Source organism: Dipodomys merriami, unplaced genomic scaffold (genome assembly GCF_024711535.1).
Source record: "Dipodomys merriami isolate MVZ:Mamm:240054 unplaced genomic scaffold, mDipMer1.0.p SCAF_7, whole genome shotgun sequence".
NCBI classification, from domain to species: domain Eukaryota; kingdom Metazoa; phylum Chordata; class Mammalia; order Rodentia; family Heteromyidae; genus Dipodomys; species Dipodomys merriami.
In genome coordinates, this window is record NW_027206290.1 from 70,635,263 (window position 1) to 70,662,887 (window position 27,625).

A 27,625-nucleotide genomic window follows, 5' to 3' on the forward strand; every position below is an offset into this window, starting at 1 on the left:
TCTGCCTATGTGCTCACAGGCTGTTTATTATCCAAATAAAAGGAGGAGAGAGGATGAAGAGAAAAACCAGGTCCCCCACAGGGAAGTGAACAGAAAGGCTCCTCTTCTTTCTCTTGTCGCTGGCTCAGGGCACTTCAGCTTCAGAGGGGCCCCTGGGGGTGGCTTAGGGGCCAAACCCAGCTGTCAGTTGGGGTCAGGATCCCCATTGAGGCAGGTCCCAGGCTCGGAATGGCTTCTGTGTACACAAAATATCTCTGCAAAAGGCACTGGTGGAAGTGGGCAGCGGGAAGGCCGCCCCATCACAGGCAGGTCCGCAGTGTCCTGGGTCTGGGTCCTGGTCCCTGAGACCAAACCAGCCTCCCTCAGAGGCTGAGTCTCTGAGGCCCCTGCTCCTCTCCTCTCCTTTCCCTCAGCCCAGCAGTGAGCAGGCATTTGGCAGTGAGCCAGATCTGGCCTTATGAGGGACAACCCTCTTCAGGGTGAGTATATCTGGTGATCTCTAGGCCAAGAGCCCCAGGCGAGTGACTTTGGCCGAGAGGAAGGAGTGGATGACGAAGACCATGGTTTTGGGACACGAGTGCAGGTCCAGTTGCTGCAGGATGAATGGAGAGAAGGGTCAGGGGCTCTGTCCAGCCTGGCCTCCAGGACAGTATCCCCTCCACTACTCCCAAGGTACAGAGGCAGCCCATCACTTACAATCTCTCCTTCAGCACCCCCAAAGTCCAGAAAGAGGAGGCTGGTGCCATCATCCGAGGACATCTGCAGCTTCTCAAAGGGTTGTCGGAGCAGCACAGCTCGGGCTGCACCAGGCTCGGCCGCCCATAGTGTGAAACCCTTGTCAATGTGCACAGAGAGGCTGCAGGGACGGCCGTTCCATGTGCAGGCTGCAGGAAGGCACGGGGGCACAGGCACAGCTGGTACCTCACACACTGCCAGCTCCACAGAGCAGGGTTCAACTACCCCAAAGGATGGGAGGCTCACTGCCCTGACACCTGTGCAGCCACCTTCTGTCACTCCCACCTTGAAATACAGAAAGATGGGCCCTCAGAGAACATACAGCTGCTTCTAGTCCCACTAATGGCAGCGCTGTGAGCAGAAGGGGACTACTTAGGTTGATATGGCCCAGGTGTAGCATGCTTATCTAACTTGTACAGGCTCTGAATTCCAACCCTAGCACCACAACAATGGGGGCATAAAGTATGTCATGGAGCTGGGCGTCGGTGGCTTGTAATCCTAGGTACTCAGGAGGCTGAGATCTGAGGATCATGGTTCAAAGCCAGCCCAGGCAGGAAAGTCCATGAGACTCCGATCTCCAATAAACCACCAGAAAACCAGAAGTGGCACTATGGTTCAAGTTGTAGAGTGCTAGCCTTGAGCTGAAGAGCTGAGGGACAGCACCCAGGCCCAGAGTTCAAGCCCCATGACTGAAAAAAAAAAAGAGCTTACTCTCTAAAGGTATAGAATGATTCACTTAAAATTTCATATAAAAAGTAGATAACTCCCCTCTGTACAGTCTCTTTACAATAAAAAAAGAAAACAAAAAAAAAGTAGATAACTTAGACTTGCACAAACATAAAAAAGCAAGCCTGGCATCAGTGGTTCATACCTACAATCCTAGCTATACAAGAGACTGAGAGCTAAGGATTGTGGTTCAAAGCCAACCCAGGCAAACAAGTCAATAAGTTTCACAAGTCTAGTTAACCAGCAAAAAAAAAAAAATCTGGAAGGGAGCTGTGGCTTGCATAGTAGAATACTAGCTTTGAGTGGAAAAAGCCAAGACCTGGAGGGGTTGGGGGGAGGATGGGATGGGAAGGGGAAACAAAGGAGGAGGCTACAATGCTTGATAAGAAGTGTACCCATGGGGCTGAGAAAGTGGCTCAGTGGTAGAGCGCTTGTCTTGCATGCCTGAGGCCCTGGGTTCGATTCCTCAGCACCACATTAAGCAAAAAGAAAAAAGCTGGAAGTGGCGCTATGGCTCAAGTGGTAGAGCGCTAGCCTTGAGCTGAAGAGCTGAGGGACAGCGCCCAGACCCAGAGTTCAGGCCCCACGACCGGACCCCAAAAAAAAAAACAAAAAAAAAAAAAAAAAAAAAAGAAGTGTACTCATTATCTTGCCCATGTAATTGTAACCCCTCTGTACAGTATTTTCACAATAAAAAAAAGACAAGAAAAATAAAAAAAAGAATTCAAGACCCTTAGTTGGAGTCCTAGTACTGGCACATGCACACACACAAAGTATTCATGAGCCGAGCACTGGTGGTTCATACCTATAATCCTAGCTACTCAGAAGACTGAGTTATGAGGATTGCAGTTCAAAGCCAGACTGTGCAGAAAAGTCTAAGACTTTTTCTTTTTGGTAGTCCTGGGCCTTGAACTCGGGGCCTGGGCACTGTCTCTGAGCTTCTTTTGCTTAAGGCTAGCACTCTACTACTTGAGCCACAGCACCACTTCCAGTTTTTTCTGTTTATGTGGTACTGAGAAATCAAACCCAGGGATTCATGCATGCTAGGCACTGAGCCACTGAGGCACTGAGGCACATTCCCAGCCCTGTGAGACTCTTAACTCCAATTAATCACCAGAAAACCAGAAGTGGCACTGTGGATCTAAGTAGTAGAGTGCTAGCCTTGAGCAAAAGCAGCTCAGAGACAGTTCCCAGACCCAGAGTTCAAGCCCCAGGACCAGCAAAAATAAAATAAAATAAAATCACAGTTTATTTGAAGTTGAAATCAAAATCAAACTGAATGTCCTGTATTTTATCTGACCCTATCTACCTCTATTCCCAATAGCCAACCCACAAAGACAAATCAAGAAAGACCCCAGGGAGCAGGCTCACTACCTACCAGGTCCCCTCCCCAAATCCCACTTTCTAACCCCATCAAAAGCTTGAATGCCTCTGGGGATAAGAGGCTCATCACCAGAATGGCTCCTCGATCTGCCCAGCGCACCTGTAGACACCTCCTGCACACCCTCAGCGGCCCGGTGACAGCCATCCACCAGCTGCCGGGTCCAGGCAGCGAGCTCCTGCGGTGACTCCACAGTGAACAGGTGAGTGTCCACGCCGTGGCGCGTGCCCGTGCGCAGGGCAAAGGAGAGTTCTGCATCATAGGGCACAGAGCCCTTGGAGGGGCCTGAATGGACCAGCCTGGGGGAAGAGGGCAGAGGGCTGAGCCGGAGGCCTTGGGCAGGGATGGGGAGAGCAGTTCCGAGCAGAGTGACTCTTTTACCATCTGACAAGGATAAGACATCTGAGGGGTCACCGAGCAACTTGGCAGGAGGCATGTCCCACGACCCTGCCCCCTCCCCCCGGCTCCTCTGCACACGCTGCCCCCTCTGCCTGGATGTGCTTCCTGAGTCTCAGTCTGGCTCACCCCTCACTGTCCCCTCCTCGGAGAAGCCCTCTGTGACCTCTCTATCTAAGATACCCCCCATCCACTAGCCTTCCTTTTCACCATGGCACCTGAAATGCCATGCTATTTACTTGTGTTGGTAGAAATGCTTTTTTCTGCTCTGTTCACCACTATATTCAGTCACTCAAATCATGACACATGCTGGGACCTCAAGTCACCTGATTAGGCAGGCGGTCCACGATCCCTCCTGCCAGGAAGCTCCTGCCATCTAGACCAGAGCCCAGCCCAGGAAGGGGAGACCTTGGGGATGAAGGACCCAGGTCCAGCCAGCCTGACTCTCACTTGCTGTGTGGCCTTGGGCAGGCATGGGCTCACTCTGGCCAGCAGACCTCCAAGTGCTGACCCTTGGCTCTCTCTGCTCCTCACTCTACCCACTCTCTCAGTTCCCATGGAAACCACTTTCCAGCTCTGAGCTGCAAACCCACAAGTCCAGAAGCCCCTCCTCCATGCTCCCCAAGTGCCCGACCTCTACTTTGGACTTGACTCAGCATCTCACTCAGCCTCTATCCTACTGCCCCCGCTCCAGATAGAAGATCCAAGCCTCTTGTTCACCCGAGACCACCCTCTCTCCTGCAGCCTTCCCAGCTGGCAAAGCCCATAGCCTAGGAGATTTCCCACCACCTGCTCCCCACTGCAAGTGCTGACTTTCTTCTCCATCTGCTGCCTCCACCCACCCTCTCCATCTCTCCCTCCTTCTGCCCACAAGGTCCACGTGGCAGCCACAGGTTTTCTTCTAAAATGCAGCCTGTCACCAGGCTCCCCATCTCAACCCTTCCAATGCTGCTCCAAGTGATAAAAGGAAGCTAGCGTTCCTTCTCCAGATTGTATAGGCACTACAAAGGCCAAACCTGGCCAACTCCATCTTCCTTCTCCCTGTTTCCTATATGGATACAGCTGCCTACCCCACATTCATAATTCTAGGAACATGCTACACCCTTCACACCTCTTGTGTCTCTGACCAGGACATTCTCTCTGAAGATGCTCTTATACCCTTGCCTAAACAACCTATTCCTACTCATCCATCAGAGGACAGATCAAATGCCACCTCCTCTGGGAAGCCTTCCCTGACCAGGCCAGGCAGAATTAGTGAAGTGGATAATATGACTTCATTGTAATGGCTGTCCCTGGATCTGTCTCCCACACAGCTGGATTCTACAGTGATGGCAGCGACTGCTGGGGTCAGCTCTGTGTTCCCTCAACCATGCAGTTCAAGGTATAGGTATCAACAAATTAGTGACCAGTAAGACTTCACAAAGCCTTCTGTTCTAAGCCCTCATCTTACAGATGAGAGGACTGAGGCCTAGTGAGGGTAGAGATTACTTTAGGTCAGTTGGAGGATAAATGGGGGCAGAATAGGGTTGGAGCTCACAGCTTCTCAGGCCCATCTCCCCCAAACTCTTGGGTGTAGCATACCACTCCTGCCCATGGGTACCTGGTAGCGATGAGCGGGGCAGTGCGGACTGGCCGGCTCAGGGCCTCACGGGTCTGGGGTAGAGCACTGTAGAGAAGCAGCTCCTTTTCGGTCAGCAGGGCCAAGGTGGGAGCTGTGCCCCCACCAGGCAACTATAGAAAGAAAAGCAGTAGTAAGAAGGTATATGGAGGGAGAGGTCAGAGGTCAGGGGGACCAGGGTGATGAGGGAGTATCAGGAACAGGGGAGGAAAAAAGGGGGAAGGCTAGGCCCCAGGCCCAGCGGGCACCTGTTCAGTCAGCCAGCCGATCTGCTTAATGTCCTGACTCCCAGCCGTGCCCGTGGCTGCCAGCAATGCCTGCAGCTCGTCCTTGACCCAGGGCACCAGTGTGCCAATCTGGGCTTGGATGGCACTTGCCCATGACCTTGCACTGGCTTCATCCTTGGCCCTCAAGAAGAGGTTATCTTGGCCATCTGCCGCACAGACCTCCAGGTACCTGCAGGCACAATGGGTTAGAGGGAAGGGCTGGCTCTGGGTTATAGATGCCCCACCAGATAATCTGGCCCAAGAAACCTCACCCACCACCAAATGAGAAGAAACCACAGGGAATCCATGAAGATTATCAGGAGCCAGGCTCCAAGCAGAGGACTCCAGCCACAATTGTTCAGTTTTCATGAGATGGAAGGACAAGAGACTGACATACACACACAAATATATACACACTCAGCTGGGCACCAGAAACTCACACCTATAATCCTAGCTACTCAGGAGGCTGAGATCTGAGGATCATGGTTCAAGCCCAGGCAGGTAAGTCTGTGAGACTCTTGTCTCCAACTAACCACCAGAAAACCAGAAGTGGCATTGTGGCTGAAGAAGTAGCGAGCTTGCCTTGAGCTGAAGAGCTCAGGGACAGCACTAGGCCCAGAGTTCAAGCCCCATGACTGACCAAAAAAAAAAAAAGAAGAATTTCCAGCTTCCCTTGCAGCTATGGCTAGCCATGTGAGCCAGTTCTGACCAATGATTCATAGATAAAAGTCTCTAGAGAGTCTCTAGATAGACAGATACCTCTGCAGAGATATCTTTCCTAGGTAGGGTATTAAGTCACCAAAGGTTCTGCCTGTACACATAATCCACTTCTCCAACAAAAAGGGGAAGTTCATTTCTGTTCTGCTTGACCTTGTGATTTGATTCAACAACAAAAATGTGAGAGAGCCGGAAGTGGCGCTGTGGCTCAAGTGGTAGAGTGCTAGCCTTGAGCTGAAGAGCTGAGGGACAGTGCCCAGGCCCAGAGTTCAGGCCCCATGACCGGACCCAAAAAAAAAAAAAATGTGAGAGAGCCAGCTGACATAGGACTCAATTATAATCCCAGTTACTCAGGAGGCAAAAGCAGAAGGACTGAGATTTCAAGGCTGGTTCAGGCAAAGTTATCAAGACCACCTATCTCAGTCAAGCATGGGTAGTTCACACCTGTAATCCAAGCTACTCCAGAGAATGAGGATCAAGGTTCAAAGCTAGCCCTGACAGACAAAATCCCAAGAGAATCTTATCTCCAGTTAACCAGCAAAAAGCTAAAACTGAGCCAGGCACTAGTGGCACATGCCTAAAATCCTAGCTACTCAGAAGGCAGAGATCCTGGTTCAAAGCCAACCCAGGCAGAAAGTCTATATGAGATTTTTATTTCCAATTAACTATAAAAAAAAAACAAGTGGAGTTGTGGCTCAAATGGTAGAGCATTAGCCTTGAGCAAAAATGCTCAGGGACAGCATCCAGGCCCTGAGTTCAAGCCCCAGGACTGGCACAACAACAAAGGCAGAAGTGAAGATATGGCTCAGGTGGTAGAGCATCACCACTACCTCATATAAATACATATGAACAAATCTACCCCCATTCCCATGTAAGTGTATACAAATATACACTTGTGGGGCTGGGAAGGTGGCTCAGTGGTAGAGCGCTTGCCTTGCATGTCTGAGGCCCTGGGTTCAATTCCTCAGCACCACATAAGCAAAAAGAAAAAAGCCGGAAGTGCCGCTGTGGCTCAAGTGGTAGAGTGTTAGCCTTGAGCTGAAGAGCTGAGGGACAGTGCCCAGGCCCAGAGTTCAGGCCCCACGACTGGACCCCCCCAAAAAAAAACAAATACACACTTGTACTTACATGTGATCTATGTGCACACACATTTAGAAACACACACACACTGTGGATAATGTCTGGGATCAGGCTGGGAACCTTAAGGTGTTAGGAATCTCACGAAAGAGCAATTCTGCCTCATCTTCACTTAATGAAAAATTGAACTACATGACTTGAGGGTAGGGATAGGAGGAGGGAAAAATGCGGAAGAATGGAAATGATCAAGAGGCATTGTACTCATAACCTGATTTAAGGAATTATAAACATTTTGTATAACTGCTTTATAATAAAAAATTTTAAAGGCACATTCAATAGAGTAACCATAAATGACCTGTGGATCACCTGTTTTTTTACCTCATGGGGCAGGCAGTGGCAGACAAATCTAAGAGATTTTATCTCCAATAAATCAGAAAAATGCCAAAGTGGAGATATGACTTAAGTGATAGAGTACCAGTCTTGAGTGAAAAAAGCCAAGCAAGAGGTAAAGAACTGAGCTCAAGCCCCAGTTCAGACAAAAACAAAAAGACCAACAACCTCATTTCATGGAGAGTCTAGAAGGTCAATGAGAAAGAGAGACTAGGTCAAGAACAACCAGGTCTTGAACCCAGGACTCCTCCTCAAACCTACTTCTTGCTCAGATGTGAAATGCCCACAGGAAGAAATGAGACACAAAGCACACCAGCACAAAACTTCACTCGTGCATCTGTTTAGCCTATTTCTTTTTTTTTTTGGGGGGGGGGGGGAGGTCCGGTCAGGGGGCCTGAACTCTGGGCCTGGGCACTGTCCCTCAGCTCTTCAGCTCAAGGCTAACACTCTACCACTTGAGCCACAGCACCACTTCCGGCTTTTTTTCTTTTTGCTTATGTGGTGCTGGGGAATCGAACCCAGGGCTTCAGGCATGCAAGGCAAGCGCTCTACCACTGAGCCACCTTCCCAGCCCTGTTTAGCCTATTTCTTAAGCACTTACTCTGTGCTTATTTCTACAACACAGAGGGAACACCAAGGCTCTCATCATGAGTGCTCCCAATCCTAGCCTTACCTGGGCTCTGGGTCATTGGGAGTGCACCTTCTTGAGACATATGCCATCTTCAGGGGCACGTGTTTGGCTTCACTGAGGTTCCGGGGCTGGGAGCCAGGGGAGGATGGCTGCCGCTGAAGGGGTGAGGCAGGAGGTGAGTCCCAAGCAACTGTGGTGCCGCCAGCAGAGTTCTTGAAATACGGTGAAACCTCCTTCATGTACTTAACTGGTCAAGAGAAAGGCCAGCAGTTACCTACCAGCAGACATCATCATCATCAGTTTAGAGTCTAAGTCATGCCAGATGCTGGTGGCACATGCCTGTAATTCTGGCTATAGGCATGAGATCTGAGGATCACGGTTCGAAGCCAACCCAGGCAGGAAACTCTGTGAGACTCTTATCTCCAATTAAGCATCAAAATAGCCAGAAGTGGATCTGTGGCTCAAGTGGTAGAGTGCTAGCCTTGAGAGACAGGAAAAAAAAAAAAAAAAAACAAGAAAGAGGGAGAGGGAGGTAGGGAGGGAAATGTAGGGAGAGACAGGAAGGAAGGAAGGAAGGAAGGAAGGAAGGAAGGAAGGAAGGAAGGAAGGAAGGAAGGAAGGAAGGAAGGTCATGCAAGTTAAAGCTAGCACCCTCCCCCACAAAAAAGAGTCTAAGTCCTGTCCAATATCACTATCTTATTCCAAGCTAAAGTTCCCAGTGGGATAATGGGGTAGAAAACACTGGATGTCTACCAATATCCATTCACTCAGCTTCTCCCTGGTTTATAGACACATGACCAGCCAAAAGAAAGACCATTTTCCAGGACCCTTTGCAGCAAGACATGGTAGCATAACTAAATACTAATGAAGAAAAAGGATCTGGACCTTCAGGATGGCTATTTTTTTGGTTTTTGTTGTTTTGTTTTGTTTTTTGTTGGTCATGGGGCTTGAACTCTGGGCCTGGGCGCTGTCCCTCAGCTCTTCAGCTAAAGGCAAGCACTCTACCGCTTGAGCCACAGTGCCACTTCCAGTTTTCTAGTGGTTTATTGGAAATGAGAGTCTCCTGCCCGGGCTGTCTTTGAACCTGAGATCCTCAGATCTCAGCCTCCTGAGTAGCTAGGATTATAGGCATGAGCCACCGGTGCCCTGCATTTTTTTTTTCTTTGCCAGTTGTGGGGCCTGAACTCTGGGCCTGGGCGCTGTCCCTCAGCTCCTCAGCTAAAGCACTCTACCACTTGAGCCACAGCGCCACTTCCAGCTTTTTCTGCTTATGTGGTGCTGAAGAATTGAACCCAGGGCCTCATGCATTCAAGGCAAGTGCTCTACCACTGAGCCACCTTCCCAGCCCCCCTGCTTCTTTTTATGTATTCTCGATACAAATCATTTGTCAACATATTTTCAGCTAAGATGGCCATTTAAAGAAAACAGACAACTGAGGGGAAAGAATACAAAGATGGGAACCAGAATGTGAGAATGCTCTGCCACTGTCTTATTGCTTGCCATTACCTCTCCATTTATTAGCATATGAAGTATTATATTCATGTTTATATATACCTTCATCTTTAATATTCCTTAATATTCTTCCATCTTCAGTATTAAGAAACTCAAATAGTCTGTTTATGTCTAAGAAGCATTTTAACCTAATATTACCATTTCCTTTTCTCTGGTTTTGTAACTTTCCAAACATGACACTTGTATAAGCTCTTCTTTCTGCCTACCTTGTGATCAATCATACAGTTTTCTGGTAGCCATTATAAATCAAGGCTGACTGCTAATAAAAGTTTGGTCAGGGCTGGGAAGGTGGCTCAGTGCTAGAGTGCTTGCCTTGCATGCATGAGGCCCTGGGTTCAATTCCTCAGCACCACATAAACAGAAAAGGCCGGAAGTGGCACTGGCTCAAATGGTAGAGCGCTAGCCTTGAGCTTAAAAGCTCAGGGACAGCACCTAGGCCTAGAGTTCAAGCCCCACGACTGACAAAAACAAAAACAAAAAACAGTTTGGTCATTCTTGCTAAATCAGTTAGGTATGTTTAACTGACAATGACTGAATGTCTGCCAACAGTGTTTTTGTTTGTGCCAGTCATGTGGCTGGAATTCATGGTCTGGGCACTGTCCCTCAGCTTTTCTGCTCAAGGCTAGCACTCTACCACTTGAGCCACATCTCTACTTCCTCACCAAGAAGCCTTGAGGAAGGCAGTTCAGGATTGGTTCAGGGGCTAAATAACACTGAATTCTTGACCTTTCTCTTGGTCTTCCCCGTGACCACAGCATGGCTGACACAACTCAAACTAATCATTCCTCATGTGACAAAACCCAAAGTAGGAAGAGAAAAGCAGGAAAAGGAGTATCTCTTCCTATCTCCCTCTTTTCAGCAAAGTAAATACATCCATAAAGCTGCAAGTAGACATTTCCTTCCACCTTATTGGCTAGAACTGGCCTATGTGCCCACTGCTAGCACAATCATCACTATGATGGTATAATCATCCATAGAATAGTCATGTGACAGACCAATCACACCTCAGCTTTTGTGACTGCGCCTGTTTGTTTGTTTCTTTTTTGTTATTGGTGGTGGTGGTGGTAATAGGGCTTAAACTCTGGGCCTGGACATTGTCCCTGTACTCTTCAGCTCAAGACTAGCACTCTCTTCTGGTGGTTATTTGGAGGTAAGAGTCTCAGAAACTTTCCTACCAAGGTTGGCTTTGAACCATGATGTTCAGATCTCAGCCTCTTGAGTAGCTAGGATTATAGGCATGAGCCACTGGCGCCCAGCGACTATGCCTGTCTCTACACAATAAAATCAATCTTCTATTAGCAAGGAAGAAGGGAAACTGACCCCAACAGTGGCTGTCAACATGCCCTGGCACCAGGACTATTCCCAATTCTGATAGGTGACAGACTCCTCCTCTCTATCCTAACCTATTAGGAAGGCAGTGTACATATCTAGGTGGTAAGACTCATCTATCTGATAACTGGTCTCTTGTTCCCTAGCCACATTCTACCCCAGCTGCTCTACAGTCAGCCTTGGGTATTCTCCCTTCTGCTCTCAACTGTAATACCTTCTCCCTAGAACATCTGACTTGCTAGCTATCTCACATTTACAATCAAGGCCCAACCACTATGACCCATCTGGGAGTTCAGCCCAGGAAAGGGTTGGGAAGCAGTTCTTGGCTTGCTGGAGACACCCCTCGGGTTGAAAGACCATTCAAAGGTGCATGAGGGAGGCAGTTACAAACCCTACTGAGGTTGGAAAAAAATTATATTGAAAATAAGGGTGTGTTGTTGTTATTTTATTTTGTTTGGTTAAATTGGGGTTTGAACTCAGGATCTCAGGCACTTTACAATTTGAACCATTCCACCAGCCCTTGCTTTGTAGTATAAAGAGAACTAAATCTAGTTCTGATGTTTGGGGATCAGTCCTAAAATGGCTCACCACTACTATAGCAATGACTTACCCCAGGACTCACTACTGGATTATATCTCAAAGGACAATGGACATGAGACACATCACAGCCTCTCTGACAGACAAAAACCATCTCCCCACTTTCTCCTGAGCCCTGAAAGTCAGCTTCTCCCCAACTGAGGGGGAACATCTTGGTCAAAGATAGCCATCATTGCTTCCCTCTTCCTTGTCAATGTGAGAAAGGAGAGATGATACAACTCTGGCCAGTGAAATGTAAGAGAAAACACACTGTCTCTTCTCTCCTCTAGCTAAGACAGCCAGGCAGAAGCACTAATGGGACTCGTTTCTGTACCCCCAGAATCCAGCAGGGGTCTCACATGCTATGGGTTTCGCAAATGAACATTTGTCAAGTTTGAAGCCAGAGAAAAGTCTGGAGACTCAGCTCAGCCCGACTGTCCCAGAACTGGGTCCTCCTCCTTTCCCACAGCATATGCTATAAATGGACAACACACTAGCTGGTGCCAGAAGCAGGACTTGGATTTCACAAACCAAGTGGCCTCTCCCAGAGTGGGGAGTGGAGGCCTGGGGGCCCTGGAATGACCATAAATAGCCCAGGTCCAAAGCCTCCTTCCTGCTCTGATTTCTGCCTGAGTCACCTGACCAGGCAGGGTGGGGCTGCCACGAGGCTGTGGCCTCCAGGATTGAGGGCACCACCATGGCCCATGGCCAGGATTCTAGAGTCTGTAAGAATGGCCTGGAGTTTATTTTCTCCCCAGTTAGGCCCTGGGCCCAGGAACCTGGTAAAGCTCCCATGGATACATGGGTTTCCTTCTTAGGGAAACCAGGCAGATACAAACAGATGTCCCAGTTCCCACAGACTTTAGCTCTGCCAAGGAGGGAAGCCAGAACCCATCCTAGTCCTAGTGACCAAGAAAAGATTCCACTAGAGAGAACAGATCTTCAACAGGCAGCTGTGTGGCGATAGTTATGATGTTGTTCTTAGCCTGGACAGTCTAAGAGGATGGGTGCAGGATATAGAAACAGACAGGCAAGGATCTGAATCAGGCCTGTCACTGAATTTCTGCTCTTGGCAACTCCTGAGGTCTCTCTGGGCCCTTTTCTTTGCCTATATAAAATGGATCCTGGTATTTTAGTTCTCAAGCAAGGCATTGTGAAGATTCATGTTCAGGCTGCCTACCTGCTTAATCAGGATAGTCTGGAGAAGGTGTGAGATTCCAACAGACCTAAAAGGGATGACCTTTAGGACTTGCTGGCCTAGCAAGGCTGGATTAAAAATAGTTTCCATTCCTGGATCCTGCCGGGCCTGACGCAAGGCTGATCAGCAGAGCCCTGGCTGCCACAGCTTGGGGGGTAACAGCTCCCTTTACCATGCCCATGAGTATTACAGGTGGGTGGGGGATCTGTTATCAAAAATCTAAAGCCAGCTGGGTGCTGGTGACCCACACCTGTAATCCTAGCTACTGAGGAGACTGAGACCTGAGAATCATGGTTCAAAAACAGCCTAGGCTGAAAAGTCATCTTGAGACTCTTACCTCGAATTAACCACCAGAAAACCAAAAGTGGCACTGTGGTCAAAGTGGTAGAGTGCTAACCTTGAGCAAAAGAGCTCAGGGCAGCACCCAGGCCCTGAGTTCAAGCCCCATAAATGACAAGAAAAAAAAAAAAGCAAGAAAGTGGTAGAGTTCTTTGCCTAGCATGAAGTCCTCTGAATCATAAAAATGGTAGAAACAAACATGGAAACTTTCTATAAGGAAGTCTGTAAAAATATCATCAGTGGCTGTCACTGTGAAGTAGGTTTTTGTTTTCACTTTTAACTTTGTTTTGTTTTGTTTTCCAGTACTATGGATTGAACCCAGGGTCCTGAATGTAGACAGCAAGCACTCTACTACTGAGCTGCTTCACCAGCCCTGATTATAATCATAAGATGTCACATTACTTTCCCTATTTTTTCCCTATTATAATCATAAGATGTCACATTACTTTCCCTATTTTTTCCCTATGTTTTATTTCTGTTTTAATTAGCTTGCACAAAAATAGAGAGACAGGGCTGGGAAGGTGGCTCAGTAGTAGAGGGCTTGTCTTGCATGCAGGAAGCCCTGGGTTCAATTCCTCAGCACCACATAAATGGAAAAAGTCAGAAGTGGCGCTGTGGCTCAAGTGGTAGAGTGCTCGCCTTGAGCTGAAGAGCTGAAGGACAGCCCAGAGTTCAAGCCGTATGACAAAAAAAAGAGAGAATCAAAAAGTGAACAAATGCAGCAGTGTTACCCCCGGACACTATGTTGAAAATGAACTACATAAACAACTTGTGGCAGGGATGAAAGGAAAAAACTGGAAGAGAATGAGGGAAGGGGTGACATTGTCCAAAAAGAATTGTACTCTTGCTGGGAGCCAGTTGGTAGGCTGAGATCTGAGGATCATGGCTCAAAGCCAGCCAGGGCAGGAAAGTCTGTGAGACTCTTTTTTTTTTTTTTCTTTTGGCCAGTCCTGGGGCTTGAACTCAAGGCCTGGGTACTGTCTCTGAGCTCATTTTGCTCAAGGCTAGCACTCTACCACTTGAGCCCCAGAATGTTCTCTAGCTTTTTCAGTTTATGTGGTACTGAGGAATCAAACCCAGGACTTCATGTATGCTAGGCAAGCACTCTACCACTAAGCCACACTACCAGCCATGTGAGACTCTTATCTCCAATTAACACCAGACAATCAGAAGTGGTGCTGTTGCTCAAAGTGGTAGAGGGCCAGGCCGTGGGCAAAACAGCTTAGGGACAGCACTCACGTCTCAAGTTCAAGCCCCATAACCAACAACAACAAAAAAGAAGTACTCTTTATCTGACATGTAATTGTAAGCCCTCTGTGCATCACCTTTTAAAACATTTTTAATTAGCTTATATTTCAAAAATATACCACCATATTCCAGACCATCTATGCCAAGGTTCAGAGATGAAGCTCTTACCAACTCTAAGAGCCTAAATTCCTAGCTCTAGGATCTAATAGGAGAAAGAAACTAGTGTGTGTGTGTGTGTGTGTGTGTGTGTGTGTGTGTGTGTGTGTGTGTGTGTGTAAAAGAGACAGAGACAGGCAGAGAGAAAGAGAAAGAGAGTACTGATACTGGGACTTGAACTAGTGTGTGTGTGTGTGTGTGTGAAAGAGACAGAGACAGAGAGACAGGCAGAGAGAAAGAGAAAGAGAGTACTGATACTGGGACTTGACCTCAAGGTCTCATACTTGCTTGACTTTTATCACTGAAGGCTGTTGCTCTGCTACTTGAACCATACCTCTACTTCTAGCTTTTTGCTGGTTAATTGGAGATAAGAGTCTCATGAACTGGCTTCAAACTGCAATCTTTAGATCTCAGCTTTCTGAGTAGCTAGTACTGTCATGAGCACTCAGCAGAGAAGTGTTTTTTGTTTTGTTTTGTTTTGCATTCGTGGGGCTTGAACTCTGGACTTGGGCACTGTCCCTCAGCTCTTCAGCTCAAGGCTAGGGCTCTACTACGTGAGTCACAGTACCACTTCCAATTTTCTGGTGGTTTTATTGGAGATAAGAGGGTCACAGACTTTCCTGCCTGTGCTGGCTTTGAACCGTGATCCTCAGATCTCAGCCTCCTGAGTAGCTAGGATTACAGGCATGAGCCACTGGCACCCTGATGAGAAGTATTTGTTGAATGCTTACTAAATACTAACTACCAAGTTGGTTCATTTCTCTCTCACACTTTCACTTGATTCCACCAACTCAGTAAGATAGACTAATATCCTTATTTAATAGATGGATAAGCTGGACCTCAGAGGGGTGACATGACTGTAATATGAATATTTAAGAACACGGGTTTGGGCTGGGAAGGTGGCTCAGTGGTAGAGCGCTTGCCTTGCATGCTCAAGGCCCTGGGTTCGATTCCTCAGCACCACATAAGAAAAAAGAAAAAAGCCGGAAGTGGCGCTGTGGCTCAAGTAGTAGAGTGCTAGCCTTGAGCTGAAGAGCTGAGGGACAGCGCCCAGGCCCAGAGTTCAGGCCCCATGACCGGACCCAAAAAAAAAAAAAAAAAAAAAGAATACGGGTTTGACTTCTGAGAGATCTGAGTTTAAATTCTACCTCTGCCAGTTTGTGACCTTGGACAATTGTGTGTCCTCCTCCATATGATGAGGTTAATACTATGCCTAATTCATGGGGGTGGCACTGGGGAGTCAATAAAAACATATGGAAGGCACTCAGTACACTGGCCCAGCACCTTGTAGGTGCTCAGTAAATAACACATGCTATCACTGTGATTAGTACCATCGGTATTTCCTCTTCCACCACAAGCAGCCAGGAACATACAGCTAGGCAGGACTAGATCTGCCTCCAGGGACCCATAGGCATTTTAGTGGAGGTCTGTGGATCAGGCCTAACAGCCAAGTTTGGTCTGTGGGGAGTTATAGGGTCCAAGGTTATGTTTATGCAGCCAAATAAATGGTTTCATGGGAACAATGATCAGAACAACAGATCTTTGCAGCCATGGGTGACATGAATGGGTCTTCATTCATGCCCAGTGGTGGGGCTGGAGTCCCTGGACACCTTTGGAGCACAGAACACTCAGCTCAGCCAAACAGGGTGGGTCCAAATGTTGTACATTCTGCTTTGGAAGCTGGTAATGCATGAAGCCAAACTGCCATCCATCTTCCCAGGGGAAGAGGCACCAAGTGGCTGGCATAGAGTTCTAAGCACTCAACACAGAAAAATCCAGGAGTCCATCAAGTGCAGTGTGAGCTCTGAGTGCCTTCTTAACCATTTAGGAAAGCAACTGCCGTTAGAAAGGTTATAGGATGCGGCTGGGAAGGTGGTTCCGTGGTAGAGTGCTTGCCTTGCATGCATGAGGCCCTGGATTCCATTCCTCAGCATCACATAAGCAGAAAAAAACTGGAAGTGGCATTGTGGCTCAAGTGGTAGAGCGCTAGCCTTGAGCTGAAGAGCTGAGGGACGGTGCCCAGGGCCAGAGTTCAGGCCCCATGAACAGCAAAAAAAAAGAAAAGAAAAGAAAAAGGAAGGTTATAGGAAACATAAGAAAGGTCAGAAGTGTACCCTACTGATTCATCTCCAAATGTGCATAGATGTGGTGGACCCTGGGCCAGGCCTGGGCTCCAAGACCACTTAGACCACTGACACATGGTTTCTGCCCTCTGACACCTTCCAGGCTGAGGGGTGTATAAATCTCAGTGGTAGTGTGCTTACCTAGCGTTCTCAAAGCCCTTCGTTTCATCCCGAGGAAACACACACACACACACACACTCTCTCTCTCTCTCTCTCTCTCTCTCTCTCTCTCTCTCTCTCTCTCCCAGTTTACTGAAAAACTGATGATGACGCAATGGTGATCAAAAATCTTGCCATGTGAAAGACATCTTAAACACTTGAATGCCCAGTCTATCTGTATGGATAACATAAACAAAAGTACCTGTACAAAAAGATTGGCCTTGCCACTTGACATGCATGTATTACTTGCAAACAAGGCTACTAGTAGGTATTATCCATCATGGCCTCTGTAACCAGAGAGACTTGGAATTGGAAGGTGCCAACTTCAGTACAGGGATTTGAACTCAGGGCCTAATACTTGTTAAGTAGATGCTCTGTCACCTGAGCCACACCCTCAGTCCTTTTGGCTTTCCAGTTATTTTTCAAATAGAATCTTGTAGCCAAGTTAGCCTAAACCATGGCCCTCCTGTTTATATTTCCTACATTCCTGTGAGGTGGCTGGGTCAACAGGCATGTACTACCATGTATGGCTTTCATTAGTTGAGGTGGGTATCTCTCTAACTTTTTTTTTTTTTTGGGGGGGGGGTCCGGTCATGGGACCTGAACTCTGGGCCTGGGCGCTGTCCCTCAGCTCTTCAGCTCAAGGCTAGCGCTCTACCACTTGAGCCACAGCGCCACTTCTGGCTTTTTTCTTTTTGCTTATGGGGTGCTGAGGAATCGAACCCAGGGCCTCATGCATGCAAGGCAAGCACTCTACCACTGAGCCACCTTCCCAGCCCCTCTCTTTTTTTGTTTGTTTTGTCATCGTGGGGCTTGAAATCTGGGGCTGGGCACTGTTCCTCAGCTCTTTGGCTCAAGGCTAGCACTCTACCACTTAAGTCACAGCACCACTTCCAGTTTTCTGGTGGTTTATTGGAGATAAGAGTCTCACAGACTTTCCTGCTCAGGCTGGCTTTGAACCTCGATCCTCAGATCTCAACCTCTTGAGTAGCTAGGATTATAAGCATGTGCCACCGGTGCCCACTTCTCTAACTTTTTGCCCAGGCTAGTATTGAATCATAATATTCCTGATCTCTATCTCAGGAGTAGCTGGGATTACAGGTATGAGTCACTGCACCTGGCCATGCAATTTCTTAGTTGTGACTTTAATGAACTTACTTATTCTCAACAAACCTTGATAATCTTGTCTGTAAAATGAGGATGTAATCCTTCCTATTTCTTTGTGCTTCCTGTTATCATACATATTTATTTACATGATACTGTATACTTTTTTCCCCTGGTAACAGGATCTCACTATGTTACCCAGGCTGGCCTCCATCTCTAGTGCCCAAATAATATTCCTGACTCAGTGACCAGTAGCTGTGACTAAAGGTGGGTACCACCACACTTATCATTTTGGTTTATAGCTATTAAAAATCTAATCTGTGAGCTGGAATGTAGCTCAGTGGCAAAGCACTTGCCGGGCAAGTGCAATGTCCTGGGTAAAAAAACAAAAAACCAAAAAACCACCGAGCACTGGTGGCTCATGCCTGTAATTCTAGCTACTCAGGAGGCTGAGATCTGAGGATTGAGGTTCAAAGCCAGCCCAGGCAGGAAAGTCTGTGAGACTCTTATCTCTAATAAACCACTCAGAAAACTGGAAGTGGTACTGTGGCTCACATGGTAGAGCACACCTTGAGCTGAAGAGCTGAGGGAGAGTGCCCAGGCCCAGAGTTCAAGCCCAACAACCAACCAAAATTAACAAAAAACAAAATCTAATCTGTATATGAAACGTACCTTTCCTACTGTGTAAAAGGCACTTGAATTTACCTGACTAGTATTTGCTGCCCTTTAGTATTATTTCTCAATGCATGGCAGGCTCACTGTTTGTCACAGTCACTGTATGCAGCAATGCTGGAGGAGAAACGAGAGAAGGCATTTTCTTCATAGCTATCCCTCTCTTTTCCCAGAGTCGTCTCCAAGGCCCCAGGCTGGTCCTGGCATAAGACTCACACACACAATGGGCCTCTCTAAGCAGCAGACAGGGGCGTGTTGGCTGCCAGCTTGTGCACAGGCTCTTGTCAAACAGGCACAGAACACTTGTATAAAGCCCTGCACTAGCTGAGGAAAAGTTTCAGGAGGCAGAATGGGGCGGCAGAAGCCTAGCTGAGCCCTCAACTTAGATCAGAGAAAGACGGCTCTGAAAGTTTACTGGAGTTTACAGGTGATACCTTTCTTCTAGGACATTTTAGGGATTCTTTACCCACTAAACCCCAAGTCCCAGAAAAGAAGCTCAGCTATCTTACTAAGTTCAGATCCAAAGGACAGGCCAGTTTCCTTAGCTCCTTGGAGGTGGTCTTGGGAGTGGTTTGGGGGTGGGGAGGTTCTAAACAATGTGGTTAGCCCAGTGGCTCTGGGGGTTGGGGGGAGGTGGGAAATCTAGGCTCTGAGAGGCTCCCAAGAACCCTGGCTCCAGACTTGAGCAACTACCATACTCTGACCTTCTCCACAAATTCCCAGTCTCAAGAACAAGCACAGTCCAGTATCCTCTTATCCTCCAAGCTTCTTAGAAATTCTTGAGCCAAGGTCTGGGAAGGTGGCTCAGTGGTAGAGTGCTTGCCTTGCATGCATGAGGCCCTGGGTTCGATTCCACAGCACCACATACACAGAAAAAGCCAGAAGTGGTGCTGTAGTTCAAGCAGTAGAGCACTAGCCTTGAGCTGAAGAGCTGAGGGACAGCGCCTAGGCCCAGAGTTCAGGACCCATGACTGACAAAAAAAAAGTCTGAGAACATAAGAGTTAGAGACCCTCTCCTGAGATGGGACACTTGTCCCTTCTCTCCGCTGCTTCTGTGACAAGCATTGTTAATCGATTCTAGTTTCTCTCTGCTGCACCCACACTAGGCCCCCCAGTCCTTCAAATATGGAACTCAAAGAAGCCACCAGTGGAGCTTCAATGACACCTATCAGTCATCACTGATTTAGTCTAATCTCAACCAGGAGGGCAACTGGGGCATCAACAACACAAGGGTCTTGCCCAAAGTGACAATGATTTATCACAGAGCAAATTGGAGGTTAGGAACTGATATTAAAACATTGCTTATAAAGGAAAGTTTTGGTGTTTTACCCCTTCCTCCTCCAGATAGGCCATCCAGGAGGGGCTTGAGTCTGGTTTAGCTTCTAACCTCACTGTTCTCTACACTAGGTATGAAGTAGGTGTCTAAAAATATTTATTGGTTTATTGGGGAAGGAACACAGTACATCAACTAGAGGGAAGGACTGGATATAAGTTCCTAATGTCAAGAGATGTTTCAACTACCTGACTTGGTAGTACATGTCTATAATCCTGGAACTTAGGAGGGTAAAGCAGAAGGATTTGAGTCTGGCAAGTTCAAAGCAAGCCATTCAAATAAATGAATGAATAAATTTCTAAAAACAGGTGAAGAAGAGAAAAGAGAGTTGTTTTGGTGTCAAACATTCAGAGAAAGGCTGGACAGGGTGGTATAAGCCTGTAATCCCAGCTACTTGAGAGGCAGAGATATGAAGACTGTGGCCTGGCCTGAGTCCCTATCTAAAAAACAACCTAGGGTGACACTGTCCAAAAAGAAATGTGCGGGCTGGGAAGGTGGCTCAGTGGTAGAGCGCTTGCCTTGCATACCTGAGGCCCTGGGTTCGATTCCTCAGCACCACATAAGCAAAAAGAAAAAAAAGCTGAAAGTGGCACTATGGCTCAAGTGGTAGAGGGCTAGCCTTGAACTGAAGAGCTGAGGGACAGTGCCCAGGCCCAGAGTTCAGGCCCCACAACCGGACCCAAAAAGAAATGTGCTCTTGTCAGAAGCTGGTGGCTTATGCTTGTAATCCTAGCCACTCAGAAGGCTGAGATCTAAGGATCGGTTTGAAACCAGCCAAGGCAGGAAAAGTCCATGAGACTCATCTCCAATGAACCACCAAAAAACCTAAAGTGGTGGATCAAAGTAGTAGATTGCCTTGAGTGAAAGAGCTCAGGGACAGCACCCAGGCCCTGAGTTCAAACCCTACAACTGACAAAGAAAAAAAAGATGGAGGGAACTGAAGATGTAGCTCAGTAGTGTACTGCTTGCCTGGCAGGTAGGAGGTCCTAGGTTTGATTTCCAGTAGTACAAGGGAAAAAAAATGAAAACTCTGTTTATGCGCATGTGTGTTTGCATGTGTATGTGTGTATGCATGTGCAAGAGAGAAAGAGTGAGAAAGAGAGAGAAAGAGATTTAGGCTACTAAAGACTGATACTCTAAAGTCAACCTTTTTCTTCTTTTTTTTCTTTTTTGTAGGTCGTGGGGCTTGAACTCTGGGCCTGGCACTGTACCTGAGCTCTTCAGCTCAAGGCTAGCACTCTACCACTTGAGCCACAGCGCCACTTCTGGTTTTCTGAGTGGTTTATTAGAGATAAGAAATCTCACGAACTGTCTTGCCAGAGCTGGCTTTGAATCTCAATCCTCAGATCTCAGCCTCCTGAGTAGCTAGGATTACAGCATGAAGCCACTGACGCCTGGCATATGTCAAGAAAAAGAAAATGTATCAATAGCATTTTCAGGCACACCTAAAATGTAAAAAATAAAGTAAAACAAAATTTAGTGGGGCTTGAGATCTACAGTCACAGGATGCCAAAGGTCACCCAGGGATCTACAGCCTATTTGCTTCTATGGCCTCTTGGATATCCTTGTGGGGAAATCACCTAGCAGGCTTGGGCCTGGGACTCAGCTCAGTAGCTTTGCTGGCCTTGATATTCTCTATTAGCCCCAGCCACCTCCCTGGGCCATTCTGGGCAATGAACCAAAGGTACATTCCTCAGGCCCCTATGGCTTCCGGAGCTGACAGAATAGAGTTTGAAGAACGGGCTGAGCTAAGCAAAAACCTCCTGAGAGAGATGGCAAAAGGCAGATAGGGGACAACCCTAGCAAGAGGCCTATCATAACCAAGGAGGAAACTGTGGCTCAGAGAAGGTGACACTCAGTGAAGACACAGATGAGACTCAAGTAACACAGTGAAAGCACTGGGGAGAAAGTCACCCAACCAATATTCCCCAAAGCTCTCATCTTTAGGAAGGATGTGGTGGCTCACAACTATACTCTCAGCTACTATAAGAAGGTATATACTTGAAAGATTGTGGTCTGAGGTCAGGTCAGGCAAAAGTTAGCAGGCTGTGGGGCTTGGAATATGGCTTAGTGGTAGAGTACTTGCCTAACATGCATGAAGCTCTGGATTCAATTCCTCAGTACCACATAAACATAAAAAGCCAGAAGTGGTGCTATGGCTCAAATTGTAGAGTGCTAGCCTTGAGTTTAAGCTCCAGGGCTAGCAAAAAAGTTAGTAGGCTGAGCATGACAGACCATGTCTACTTTCAGGTACATGATATGCAAGTATCTGAGAAAGAGCTCTGTCCAAGATCAGTCCTGGAGAAAAAAATGTAAGACCCTATCTGAAAAAAATTGGCACTGGGCACTGGTTGCTCACATCTGTAATCCTAGCTCCTCAGGAGCCTGAGATCCGTGAATCACAGTTCAAAGCCAGCCCAGGCAAGAAAGTCCATGAGACTCCAATTAACCACCAGAAAAGCAGAAGTGGTGCTGTGGCTCAAAGTGGAAGAGTGCTAGTCTTGAGTGAAAAAGCTCAGGGACAGCACAAAGTGCCTGAGTTCAAACCCCACAATCAACAACAACAACAACAAAAAAAAAAACTTGGAAGAAAAAGGGATGAGGGTGTGGCTCAAGTGCCTGCTTAAGTGTGAGAATCTGAGTTCAAACCCCAGTACTGCAAAACAAAAAGGAAAACAAATCGATCTCTCTTCCTTAGTGGAAAGATGTTTTGCTATGTACTGACCAAATTTCTCCCAAATGAGGGTAATCTAGGGGTATTCGTGCCCTTAGGAGCTAGAAGAACTTTCCAGCCTCTCCTCCTTCCCTGAACCCCTCACTGGATAGCTCATTCTGCCTGGGACCTTTAGTCCCCATCTTATCAACTCAGGACAGGAACAACATGGCCATTCTGCAGGTGAGGAAATGAAGATTCAGGGAAAATGAAGTGCTTGCCTCATGTCACATTGCCAATACGTGGGAGACACAAAATGCAAACAAGATCTGCTTAGGTCTGTGCCAGCCTCTCTTCACCACTCCCTGCTGATTCCAGATAGGGTTTTGAACGCTGCCTACCTCCTATCCCTCAAGGCTGGGGCCATTTGAGGCCAGAAGGAGATGGGCCGACCCTCTGGGCCACAGTACTTACCCTCCAGCACCACCTCCTTGCCTGTCTTCTTGAGGGCCTGCACTGCCTCATCGTGGGTGGCAGAGGACAAGTCTTCACCATTCACAGACAGGATAGCATCCCCCACAAAGAGGGCCTCTGTCTGGTCAGCTGCCAGGCCCTTGAAGATCTTGGAAATGAGAATAGGCATCTTGTTCTCCCGGCCCCCTACATAGACACAGAAGGAGGTAGAAACTGAGGCAGAGGTGTCAAAGCTTGGGAGTCTCACAAATTGAGATTACTTCTTTAGGGCTCACTCAGTGCCCAGCCCAATGCTGGGAGAGAAGAGATCCTCATAGAAACTTAGAAGTTTGGGATACTAGACTTACGGAAACATATAAGTTCTTTTTTTTTTTGGCCAATCCTGGGATTTGAACTCAGCTTGGGCACTGTCCCTGAGCTTCTTTTGCTCAAGGCTAACACCCCACCACGTAAGCCACAGAGCCACTTCCAGCTTTTCCTGTTTCTGTGGTACTGAGGAATTGAACTCAGGGCTTCATGTATGCTAAGCAAGCACTCTACCACTAAGCCACATTCCCAACCCCTATAAATTTTTTTTTGGGGGGGGGGGTTTGGTCGTGGGGCCTGAACTCTGGGCTGGACAATGTCCCTCAGCTCTTCGGCTTAAGGCTAGCACTCTACCACTTGAGCCACAGAGCCACTTCCAGCTTTTTCTGCTCACGTGGTGCTGAGGAATCGAACCCAGGGCCTCATGCTTGCAAGGCAAGCACTCTACCACTGAGCCACCTTCCCAGCCCCTTTTATAAATTCTTAATGCTCTACTTTGGGCCCTGGGTCTTTTGGGGCCAATGATTTAGGTGTTTACCAGTAATTGAGTAACTTACAAAGTGCTTCAAGAACTTTTCCTTAAATATTTGGGATTTTTAAGTCATTCCACCACAACATGGGAACCCACTGACATGCCCCAATCTGGAACTAAAGTAGAAGTCAGTGCCTACTAGGGGCCCTAGAGACTTCTTCAGCAAGCACAAAATTTTACAGCCCAGGATCTAGACTGGAAACTAAGGCCTTAAATTCTAGAGGTTTAAAATGTTCATCTTTTCTGTATCACTGATGCACACACAAAATAGAATAAATAATCCATTTTATATAACTGCTTTATTGCTAAATAATAATAAATGCCTCTTTAAAATAACTAGTTCAGTGAAGGGTAAACAAAGGAGGAGGCTGCAATGCTTGGTAAGAAATGTACGCATTATCCTGCCCATGTAATTGTAACTCCTCTGTACAGTATGTTCACAAATAAAATTAAATTAAATTAAAAAATAAAATAAAATAACTAGTTCACACTAATTTCAGCAAGTGCTGAGCATGTTGCTAAATGCTTCCAAAGTTGTCTCCTTGCCTCTTTACAACACATCATCACACTAGCACACTGTTTCCTACCAGGGAAACACAAGTGCAGAGACAAGCCCCTTGTCCAAGGTCACTCAACTAGTAAGTGGCAATACCAGCAGTGGAACCTAAGTCTCCTGGCTTCAGAACCAACACTCAGCCCCTCACAGAGCCCACTCCTGTCTATCCTCCCAGTTCAGAAGATGAAGAACTAGAGTAGGAGGTCATTGCTCCAAGGTTACACAACCAGCTGCTGGCACAGCTGGTATTAGGGAGAGTTTCCTGACTCATACAGGCCCAACAGTTTGCTCATGACTTCAGGCCTAAAAGAGGAAGGGATTCTGGCTGGGAATGTGGCTTAGTGGTAGAGTGCTTGCCTAGCATGCATGAAGTCCTGGGTTCAATTCCTCAGTACCACATACACAGAAAAAGCCAGAAGTGGCACTGGGGCTCAATGGTAGAGTGCTAGCTTTGAGCAAAAGAAGCTTAGGAACAGCACCCAGGCCCAGAGTTCAAGCCCCTTGGACTCTTGCTAGACTCTAGAGGGGAGGTTACCTTGGCAACAGAAGCCCAGTCCCCATCCACAAGGAACTGGATGGAGTTGGTACTTTCTCTGAAGTCTCCTAAATATATCATCATACCCATCTACAAGTATGGATGTAAAAATGAACTATGTGTAACCTTGGAAGATGCAGCTCCTCTAGGAGTCCATCTGTTCATCTGCCAAATGCAATTCTATATGTTCTCTGTTCCTTCCTACTCTGATACAATTTTTTGGATTGGTCTTTTGCTCTACCCTAGAGTTTGAGGGTAAGACTGTTATCTACTTTCTGTTTTCCCCATTTCCTCCTTTAGATATTCAGGGTTAGCTGCCTGGGAATTGCTCTGCCACTGAAAAGAACCAGCCACTGGGTAATTTCAAGGTGAACAGTGTTGTGATAGTGAAGATTCAAAATCCCAGTCCTGCCACTCACTCTGTGACGCTAGGAAAAGCATTTTCCCTTATCGAGTCTGTTTCTTTGCCTGAAAAACAGGCAAAGATTATACTCCCTACCTTTCGCCACTAGTTGCCAGAATGAAGCAGAGCCAACCACACCTGGCACACAATGATGGTATTCACCACCATCACTGCCCCCCCCTCCCACCCTTTACCTGGGCCAAGAGTCTAGAGCACCAGTAAACACAGCAGGCTCCCACAGGAGGCCTGGGAAGGGACTAGCACATTGCAGGTGATAAAGAGCTGACACCCTTGACATGCAAATGGAAGGAATAGTGAGCAGCTGGGGTGTGCAGAGATTTAAGCTTGGTTAGTCCCTCCTGTCCTCCATTTTCCCCCTCATCTAATGGTGATAATTAACCAAGCACCTGCTGGCAGGGCAAACCCTAGCTCTCACAGAAACATTTATCAACCAGATTTCAGTTAACAGATTCAGAGATGGGGAAAATGACATCCAAGTTCATATAGTGACTGACCCTCAACTTAAAACAGTATGACTGACTACATCCTAAAGAGGGTCATTGAGGGGGAGAAGGAGGGTGACTAGGAAAAGTGAAGAGGTGACATTGTCCAAAAAAGGAAATGTACTTATTAACTTATGAAATGGTAACCCTTCTGTACAACAATTTAATAATAACACTAAAATTATCTTTGTTAATAAGGCCATGGGTCTTAGGGTCCCAAAGCTTTCAAGAAGGAATGGCAACTCTGGGGTTCATCCTGCCCATTCTATGCTTAGTGGAAATGGGCAGAGATGGGAAGACTCCTGACGTCAGTGGTTGGGACTTTACCCCTGGGCTCAGGAGCTTCAAGAGTCTGGGTCCTTGCTGGTCCCTTATCTGTGACCCGGCCTATGCTCCACCCACCTCTATCCACCCCGGTGCTTCCCAGACTTCAAACCCTGACACTCACCCCAGGCACCCTGGTTGCATTTCAGATACTTCTGGTCCTAACAGTCAGTGTCCCAGGTCTCAAATCCTCCTCCCTCCCCCCAACTCCACCCCAGCCCATCTGCTTTTTTTTTTTTTTCTGGGTGGGGGCCACTCCCAGACTCCCATGCCCCCAAACAAAACTCCCCCCCATGCCCTTGGTGCGCCCTCACTCCCTCCATTCCTGAGCCTTCGGTGTCCACCCCGAGATCTCAACTCCGGAGAGCCGCTCCGACCTTGGCGCTCGGCGTGCTCTCCGCGCCCTCCATCGCCTCAGATCCCCCAGGCCCCGGACAGAAGGCCTTCAACTCCAACTTCCCGGTGTGCCCTGGCGGCCCCCAGACACCAGGACCTTGCGCCCCCCACGCCCCGCGCCCACCTTTAATGCTGATGCCCAGCCCGCCGGCGTCGGCCTTGCGCACCGTCACGCGGCGCCGCTGGAGCAGCAGCGCCTCGGGCAGCTGCGGAGGCGCCGCGCCGGGCTCGGAGGCGCCGTTGAGCTCCGGTTCCCGTGGAGCGCCGGGTTCGGAGCTGGGCTCGCCGTCGGCGGCGGGACTCACGGTCAGCGCGTCCTCCGCCAGACTGAGCAGCACCCGCTGCCACCGCTCGCCGCCAGCCCCCGAGCCCGCCCCAGCGCGCAGCTCCAGCAGCCCCGTGCGCGGGGCGCGCCTGCCGGACGCCATCTTCGCCTCGAGCCCCCGGGCCGCCTCGATCGTCCAGTCCCGCCGTGCCCGGCCGCTCCCACAGCGTACCCCGGCCAGAGGGCAGCGCCGGCCCGGCTGGGCCAGCAGCCACCCTACCCGTGGCAGCTAGGGGCGTGGTCTGGGTGGGCGTGGCCTCGATGGGCGGGGATCTCTGGGGCGGGGCCACAGACTGGAGCTGGAAGCTGAGAGTAGCTAGACTGGAATGGAAGGATAGGGTGCTGGGTCACCTGGGGGCAGGGGTCAGAAGTGTTTAACAGCACGGAGTAAGAAAAGGAGGTCTTAGGTATGGAGTTCTGAGCGTGACCGGATCCCTAGTACCCAAGGTTCTGAGCTCTCACCCTCTGTACTTGGACAGTAGTTCTGGAACATGGTAGCACCAAGGGGGGGTGGGGGAGAAGAAGGCATCAGTGGCAGGAAAGTCCATGAGACTCTTCAATTAGCCATCAAAGAAGCCAGAAATAGAGCAGTGGCTCAAATGGTAGAGTGCTAGCCTTGATCACAAAAGCTTAGGGACAGCGCCCAGGCCCTGACCTCAAGCCCCACAACACACACACACACACACACACACACACACACACACACACACACACACACACACACACACACACACACACACACACACACACACACACACACACACACACACACACACCTGTAGGGCTGACAAAAGCTTAGGGACAGCGCCCAGGCCCTGACCTCAAGCCCCACAACACACACACACACACACACACACACACACACACACCTGTAGGGCTGACTGCCTGGGGTGGGCACCACATCCTACTTGGCTACTGGAAGCTTTCCTCAC

The 27,625-nt window shown here is 48.2% G+C and overlaps 1 protein-coding gene and 1 long non-coding RNA gene across 2 annotated transcripts; one reads left to right on the plus strand and one right to left on the minus strand.

The window, feature by feature from the left end:
- Snta1 (syntrophin alpha 1) lies at positions 1 to 26,912 on the minus strand. The gene is made up of 8 exons (XM_070007062.1): positions 26,493 to 26,912; positions 22,814 to 22,999; positions 7,980 to 8,184; positions 5,105 to 5,312; positions 4,839 to 4,969; positions 2,945 to 3,141; positions 697 to 884; positions 1 to 592 (listed from the first exon to the last, which is right to left on the minus strand). The coding sequence occupies exons 1-8, from the start codon at positions 26,794 to 26,796 to the stop codon at positions 500 to 502; spliced, it is 1,512 nt and encodes a 503-aa protein (XP_069863163.1). The 5' UTR covers positions 26,797 to 26,912; the 3' UTR covers positions 1 to 499.
- Positions 10,515 to 19,607, plus strand: LOC138817319 (uncharacterized). Its single transcript, XR_011368804.1, has 3 exons — positions 10,515 to 10,599; positions 17,864 to 17,948; positions 19,460 to 19,607. It is a non-coding gene; the product is annotated as an uncharacterized lncRNA (long non-coding RNA).
- Positions 26,913 to 27,625: the final 713 nt, after the last annotated feature.

Coding starts and splice junctions, on each gene's coding strand:
- Snta1 (XM_070007062.1), bottom strand. CDS start 26,796: ATGGCGTCCGGCAGGCGCGCCCCGCGCACGGGGCTGCTGGAGCTGCGC. Junction 8,185..22,813: donor CAAGGAGGTGGTGCTGGAGG/GTAAGTACTGTG, acceptor TCTCTTGACCAG/TTAAGTACATGAAGGAGGTT. Junction 5,313..7,979: donor CCCAATGACCCAGAGCCCAG/GTAAGGCTAGGA, acceptor TTGTGCCTGCAG/GTACCTGGAGGTCTGTGCGG.